Consider the following 7,949-nt stretch of genomic DNA (forward strand, 5'->3'; position numbering starts at 1 on the left):
TTTATACTAAAAAAAGCTTTATCAAAAATGTATATAAAATAAAGCTGGAGGCATACATTGGAGGGCTATTTCCCAGCTGAGCCAGGTGTCCATACGTAGTTACATGCAAATTAACTGCACAGTGTTCTGTACAAGGAGCCTGCTGGTGAGTTTCATTGTCACCTGGCTCAGCTGGCCAGGGCAAGGACCAGTTCTGAGAAAGGGTCTTTTATCCAAAGCTGTTGACCAAGTAGCTGGTGGTGACAGGAGAGGGAATTTCTTCAGGTCTGAGAGCTTTCCTGCCAGAGCTGACCACGTTGTCTCCTGGCTCTCACATCTGTACCCCAGCTTGTTGTGTTCCTTTTTCCTGGCTTGTTTCCTCCAAAAGCTGTGGTTGAGAAACAGAATCCCCTCTGATGGTGATGTGAGCAGGCAGTGGGATTCAGTTTGGGACCAAGTGGTGTCACTGGCAGAGGGTGTGGGAACAGGACCCTTAGGAAGAGAGCAGAGCCATCTCTATGTTGTCTGGGGCTGTGCCATTGCCCACCAGACCCTGGGCCCACTTGTGCAGGCGGCTGTAGAGTGGGAGGCCCTGGTTCTCGCGGTACAGATAGACGCCGGTGATGGCGTTCCACTGTGGCCGCGGCTGTGTGCCTTCCACTGGGAACTTGGCAACCAGCTCCTCGTCATCCTTGTTGAGCGCCACAAAGCCGAAGAAGCGGCGCACATTGTTGGCAGCCAGCACCCGCGAGTGCACCTCGGCCGTGCGCTGGAAGAGCTGGTCCTCGTTGGCGCGGTACTGCGCCCAGTAGGCCTCCTGGCGGTAGCTGAGTGGGGAGCAGTAATGCTTGAGGCACTTGGTCAGGAACACCAGAATGGCCACCACACCGATGAGCAGCCACCCAAAGAGCTGGCCAGAGAAGGGACAGGGTTGAGGATGGACAAGGAGCTGCCTGGACCCCCACCCACCCCGGGAAGAAGTAGAAGGAGCTGGTCAGAGCAGATGGGCTGGGCTGAACCTGGCAGCAGGACCACCGAGAGCTGGCTCTGTCACTTCCCTGGCCAAAGATTCTGCTCCTGTAAGGGCAGGAGGTCCTCCTGACTGTGATTCTTCCTCTTTGCCCTCACTCCCTTGAGTTCACACCTTTGTTCTTAGACTTAGCCTCCTGTAATTACAGCTGCCACTCCTTCAGCCCCAAGGGCCCCCCTCCACATCATCTCAGCCCACCAAAACCCAGCTCAAACTGCTAAGCTCAGCCCAGATGCCACCTCCAGGAAGCCTTCCAGAGCCCCTCTGGGAGCAATCTTCCCTTCCCTGGGTCCCCCATGGCCCAGTTCCTCTTAAATCGTCACTCTGCCTTGTTTTGAAATCACCCATGTGCTTGCTTGGCTGTGGGCTTACTGAGGGCTGGGACAGTCAAGGTTATCTTTATTCCCCCATTTAAGCCTGTACAGAGATCTGTGGGCATTTGACTATCATTAAGTAGATTTTGTTTCTCTGCCTACCATCTTCCATCTCCCTCAGTACTATCTCCAGCCCTGCTTCTCTACGTGTGCTTCTTATGGACCTAAGAGGGGTCCTTTCTTTAGAGTAATCTTGTACTCGTTCCTGTCCTTCCCTCACGCCCTGCTTCTTCTTAAGACTTCAGCTGTTTTTCTGCTTCTGGCCAGGTCTCTGCCCCTGCCCTCTCTCCCTGACCAACTCCTTGAGAACTCCACTCCTTTGGAACTACACCCCCGGCTGAGGCTAGGATCAGGGCGGCAACTGCTGCCACCTGACTTGACACCCCTTCCTGCTTCAAGACTCCCCTTATGTCAGCAGTGCCTGAGGCTGACTTGGTACTGGTCAGGGGCCTTTCCCGGGATAGGAACATGCTTGTCCCCCAAGCAAGCTACACTGCACTATCAGTTCACAGCCGACAGAAAATGTTTCATAAGATGTCAGGGGTTCCTGCTCAGTATGGCTGGAACAAAGGGCTTAACCTGTGACTGGGCTCAAGGCTCAGTCTAAGCCAGAAGAACATCCCTTTAATGTTTAAAATTCTCTTACTTGGGATGGAATTGACCCTTGCCCCACCAAGTGCTAACCCAGTTACCCAGCTCTGATACCTGACACTGACAATCTAGTGCTTTCCTAGAGACCTCAGCTGCAGCGTTAACATGGGGCCATCGCGGGACCTCCCCACCAGCCACTGTGTAGGGAAGGAAGAAGAGGCTCGCTCTCTGCTTTGCGCAGCCTTACCTGGGACTCGTACTTGAGCCTGCGGCTGACCTCCTCCCGGAATCCTGACAGGTTGGCAGGGCCCTCCCCGCATGGGAACCTGGCCAGGATTTCTGTGGCATGGGCCTGTGGGAGGCTGTCTTCCCCTGCTGTGAGTGAGGAGGGGTCCACGAACTCGCTGAGAGCACAGACATAAGCCTCACCGCGCAGCAGGGAGATGACAGACCAGGTGACAGGGGCCACAGCTGCGCGACCCACGATGGAGCTCAGAAGGAGGAAGTTGGGGGCAGCCGAGCAGTTCTTTGTCCTCCGGTACTGGCACTCGGCAACCAGGTTCCAGGTGTGGTTGTTGAGGATGACGCCGATGAGGAAGAGCGCCAGGGCAGGCACACCGATGGCCGTCAGCCCGTACAGGTAGTTCCGGGCTGGTGAGCAAGGGCAGTGGAAAGCCACCACAGTGAACAGCTCCTGGCTGCCCACTGTGCCCAGTGCCACCAGCCCATTGAAAATCATCACATCCTTGCTCTTGAAGAAGAGCGACAGGAAGCGGAAGTTCTCAGCGATCAGGGCTGCCATGGTGACAGGTCAGCTGGGAGACCAACAGCAAGGGTGGAGGCCGAAGGCAACCGGGACTGATGGTTCCTGGTGGGACTAGGGAAGTGCGCAGGCTGGTGGGTACCTGAAGACAGGGCATGGTCTTGCCATGTTACCCCTGCAGTGGCCAGCCTGGTGCTCCCTGTGGGACAGTAGATGACTGATCATTGTTTGCCTCTGAAAACAGGAGCTGAGGGGAGCTTGTGTAGCCAGGCTGGTGAGAAAGGAAGGAGACTTGGGAAGCCCCAGGGCCTGGGTGGAATGATAGCCTCTGTTCACTGAGCTCCCACTCTGTGTCAGGTGCTCACATCCCTCACTGCCCATCCTCATGATCCCGCACTGAGCTGTGACATACCCGTGTGCGCAGAGAAGGTGGAGGCTTCCTGAGGGTGGGGGGCTTGCCAGCCTCATGTGAGTGGCAGAGCTGAGATTCAAGCACAGGTCTGTCTGCCTCAGACACAGGTTCTTGTCATTATGACAAGCTTCCCTTGAGGTAGGGATTAGGACTGGCCCTGTGGCATTGGGGAATCTGGGATGTTGACTGGCTTTCTCTTTGGGATTCCAGGTACTGCTAATGTGCTGAGGGGGTAGCACTATTTACAGGATGTGTCCTGGGGGCCTCTAGCCTGTGGATATTAAAGCTGGAGTGAGGGTCCTGGTGAATAAGGGACTTGGATTTGACCCTGTGATGTGGGTTGGGTGGAGAAAGGGGTCTCCAATCACAGGTGAGCCTGGCGCAGCATCCCTGGAGTTCATAAGAACCTTTTCATTTTGGAGACCCCAGGCTCTGGCCTGGTTTAGGAGATCCTGGCTCTCAATATACTTTACGACCTTTCTCGACCTCAGCATCCTCATCTGTGAAAAGAGGATAAACCATTCTGGTCCTTGCTCTCCTCTTAGGGATGCTGCAGGGAAAAGAAAGGGAGTAAACGGTGCCTGATAATTGTCCTGTGTGTGAAACTCTCCATCTCACCCTGTCCAGTCCTGAAGGTGCCTCCCAGAGGTGAGGTGGTGGGGGTAGGGGCAGGGGAGATGATTCTCTTTCCTGCAAAGATCAGGAAACTAGGGCCTAAAGAGAACAGAGTTCCTTGCTCAAGGCTATTCAGATATGGAAGTGCCTGGATAGGACTTTTGAGTATGGCCTAAGGAGGCCTGGGAAGTGAACAAGGGTGGGTCGAGCCAAGTGAGCCCTCTATTTTCTTGGTCTCCTACTGACCCTGCTCTGTGCCTGTTCACGAGAGCCCTGGCAAACCTCCCCTTTCCCACCCACTACCCCTTCCCTATCCAGCAGCCCTGTTCCACCCAGGTCCTTGGGCCTACGGGCCGCTGAGCCTACCAACAACAGGAAGTCTTGATGAAGGTTAAGGCTCGGCCATGCCTACCATCTTCTCTCAAGCCTGCTCTGCCTTGATCTGGGCAGCAGCGGGGCTGACAGCCTGCCAGGAAGTGGCCATGGCCTTGGGCTCCAGCCATGTTCAGCCCCAACTCCCTTCCCAGGCCCCACCCACACAGGCCAGGGTGTGGCCCCGTCCTCCCCGTCCTGGGGATGAAAAACAAAAGTCCTCTGGCCAGAGACAGCTGGGGAGTGGAGGGTTGGGGTGGGCAGCAAACAGAGCTGGAGAGACCTGCCTATATTTCTTTCTGTGCCTCCTTTCTAGATCACCACCCCTCCTGGTTACTGCCAACGCTGCCAGATGGGCTGGTGCAGAGCTGGGTGGCCACATGGGTTGCCAGGAGGAGCACCCCAACTCACTGCCTGGGGGTTCCAGGGGCTCCAGTCTAACTCCCTGGGAACAGGAGTTTGTAATATTGCTGGGAATGAATGTGTTAAAGGCAGTCCCCTCACCGTCTTCCTTTTCTCTTGGCTTCAAGTCTCCTAATATGCTCCCCTGTGTTCATAAACTGCCCAAAGTGGGGTACAAGATGCCTGAACATGGGTGGGTGGTGGGCAGAGGAGGAACTAGGCCATCTCCTGAGACTACTGCCCCTGGCCCCCAGGCCCAGGATGGGTCACACCCAAGCCCATGTGGGACCTCCATCAACAATAGTTAGGACAGGAAACAGGCGGCCGGGGAGTGGGGTGCCTCAGCGAGGAGCCTCATTCCCCAGGACAATCCCTCTGTGCAGCCTTGGCATGGCTCTGCTGTGCCCCTTCCTTACCTGGGGTCAGCTGCGGGCACCGGTGGCCCTGGCCTCCGCCAGGCTGGGCTCTCCAAGTGGCGCGACGACATCGACATCGGAGCTCCCGGGGCGTGGGCCTCCGGGGAGGGCAGCCTACCAGGGCAGCCGCTGCGGGGCCCTATCCCCCAGCAGGCTCCCTCCTGCTTTGCTGCTTTGGGGAGAGAGCAGCAGGCTGGGGGCTGGTGGTGTCTTCACAAAAGTTTAACTCCAGAAAGGAGGCAGAATCTGCCAGATGGATGGAGCGAGCCAGCCAGTGGAAAAACAGTGTTGGCGCCAGACAGAGGGGAGAGGGGGCGGGCGGAGTGAGGAGCAGAGCAGAGAGGAAGTGGTGGTGCCTGTTGAGCAGCGGCTCAGCCTGGCCCTGCCTGCTTCTGAGGCTCCACACCAGCGGGACCAGTTCAGGGGCCAGGCGGGGGGGCCTTCCGGGAGATCTGGCCTGGCCCTGCCCTCCAGGCCGGTTTCCAGAGCACCCGCTGCCTGACCCCCATTGGACAGAAGCTGCCAGACACAGCTCTGGGCAGGGTTAGGGGAGAGATGCCATCAGACTGATGCTGACTCCTCCTCGCAGGATCCACAAAGCCAGTAGCCCCCCTCCCCTATTCCAGCCCTTCTCCCTCAGAGCCCACCACACTTGGCAAGCCCTCCCCCATTGGCTCTTCTGTCCATCCTTCAGCTCACTCCCCAGGCGCTGCTTCGAATCTTGGGAGCACTGATGAGTAAATTCTGGACTCTGGGGATTCTCTGAGGCCCTGTGGGCATAGCTCTGACTGGTGGGTGGAAATTACAAGGAGACAGGTTTGTGAAGGAAGCCCTTTGTAACAATCAGTGCTGCCCAGCCTGTCCCAGAAAGTGGTTATGAGCTCCCCGTCTGTGGGAGTGTGCAAGCTGAGGCTAAAGTCATGGATCAGGAGTGCTGAAGGGGAGAGGTCTGTCCGAGGACAATCTAGATGACCCCTAGGATCAAGGGAGAGACCCCGGACCCCTGTCTGCTCTGCAGTGCTTATGGTCTGTGACCATGGAACTGCTGAGTGACGTGCTGGCCTCCCTGAGCTGGGCTTGTCTGCTTGCATGAATGAAGGGAAAAGGACTGGTGTTTATTTTTTCATAGCTTGCCATATGCCAAACGCATGCAACTCCAGATTCCTTCTCAAAAGTTATCCTCCTTTAACTTCACTATAATCCTGAAAAGCAGATCTTTTTAACGTCCTTTTTACAGATAGACACACTGCGGTTTAGAGGGATTTGTTGATTTGCCCTGGGTCCTACGGCTTTAATATTTGAACCCAGGTCTGCCTGACCCAAAGCTTTACTCTTTCCTCCACATTTTGTACCTCCCAATGTGTCTAGGCTGGCTTTTCCCACTGAAAACAGCCCCTCCGCCCCAACACACCCCTGGTATTGACTTATCTGAATCCTCCCCTAGAGCAAGTCCCACTCCTGGAGGAGCCCTCCAGCCTCCTTGGCTTCGAAGGCTTGCCCTCTGCCCAAATAATTAAAGGGAGGGAGACTGGGTCTCAGAAGTGGAAATAGAGGGAAGGATGCCCAAAGAAGAATGGAAATTATTAACACAGTGTTGTAAGGATCAAGATCAATATGAGTTCTTAGGTGAGTGTCTGGGGAAAGGCAAGAACCCCATCTCCTTGGCCTTCAGCCTCCCCCTGACCAGGGTAGCTCCAGTTCCTTATGTCCCCTCCCCTTATGTCCAGGGGGAGGTGGAGGGTAAGCCCTTAGGTTCGGAAATCAACATGCACATTATCCGCCAGGTACTGAGTGCCTACCACGTGCCATGTGCTTTACACGCTTCACCCATCAAATGCTCACACAACCCCATGAGGTAGGTGCCTCATGCCCATTATACATATGAGGAAACTGAGGCACAGGAAATGAAACAAGTGGCCCAAGGGACACAGTTTATTTGGCCCAGTTCTTTCTAACTCTGGAGTCTGAGCTGTTTCCACTCTAGACAGCTCCCCTCCCACCTGTCCACCCTCATTCCAACCTCAGGGCAGAGCCTCTCAGCTTTTAGAGGCCCCTCTAAAAGGGCCCCTCTAAAAGCACAGGGGTTCTGAGAAAATGGGAAGACATCAGCTTCTTCTTCTAAATGCTCAGGCTCTGGGAATGGTCTGATTTCCCTCTGAGACCTGGATGTGAGGAAGGTGTCGCGGTGTCTCCAAGGACCCCTCCATAGGATGCGCTAGGACCTGAATATGTCCCTCTAAAAGCTGTATGTTGAATCTTAACCCCCGAAGGTGGTGGTATTAAGGAGCAGGGCCTTTGGGAGGTGCCAAAGGCATGGGCTTCAAGCCTTATAAAAGAGGCCTCAGAGACCTCCCTAGCCTCTCCCACCAGGTGAGGACACAGTGAGAAGGTGCCAGCTTCGAACCAGAAAGGGCCTCCATCAGAACCTGACCTTGGCGGGGCCGTGATCTTGGACTTCGTCTCCAGAACTGTGAGAGAGAACTTTTTGTTGTTTATAAACCACCCAGCCTGCGACATTTTGTTATAGTAACTCAAATGACTAAGACAGGAGGCCCTTCATGCCCAGTGCTAAATAAATGTGCAGTCCACCTTGATGACCTCCATGGTGAGCCACACTCTGGCTTCTCCTGAGTGGGCCTAGCTTCTGGCGTCTTGTCTTATCACCTGTCACCCCAGATGTGTCCCACCAGGTGAGGCTCTGGGTCACGTCTTTATGGCCCACCTTGGCCGGTTCAGCCTCACTCAGGAGATGGGCCAAAATCAGAGGATTCCTACTTCATGAGATGGCTGGACACACTCCTGCTCCCTGAGCCTTGAGCATAAGGAAACAGAGATCCGAGAAAAACACAGATACGTGGATGTTGGGGCCAGGATGCTCATAGGACCTGAGAGGAGATAGTGAACCAGTGGGTGGAGTGGGCTGGGCAGGGCCGGGCAGGTGGGAGCTTGTCCCCACCAAGCCAGTTCTAAACCCTTCAGACTAATACTGCTCATG

The 7,949-nt window shown here is 55.4% G+C and overlaps 1 protein-coding gene across 2 annotated transcripts; it reads right to left on the minus strand.

Moving 5' to 3' along the window:
- Positions 1-5,348, minus strand: CALHM2 (calcium homeostasis modulator family member 2). 2 transcript variants are annotated; one of them, XM_010987127.3, is made up of 3 exons: positions 4,955-5,348; positions 2,222-2,851; positions 1-889 (listed from the first exon to the last, which is right to left on the minus strand). In XM_010987127.3, the coding sequence occupies exons 2-3, from the start codon at positions 2,774-2,776 to the stop codon at positions 473-475; spliced, it is 972 nt and encodes a 323-aa protein (XP_010985429.1). In that variant the 5' UTR covers positions 2,777-2,851; positions 4,955-5,348; the 3' UTR covers positions 1-472. The 2 variants fall into 2 exon arrangements, with proteins under 2 accessions (XP_010985429.1, XP_010985427.1); XM_010987125.3 differs by having other exon boundaries at positions 2,222-2,936.
- Positions 5,349-7,949: the final 2,601 nt, after the last annotated feature.

The sequence above is a fragment of the Camelus dromedarius genome, chromosome 8 (genome assembly GCF_036321535.1).
Source record: "Camelus dromedarius isolate mCamDro1 chromosome 8, mCamDro1.pat, whole genome shotgun sequence".
In the NCBI taxonomy this organism is placed as follows: Eukaryota; Metazoa; Chordata; class Mammalia; order Artiodactyla; family Camelidae; genus Camelus; species Camelus dromedarius.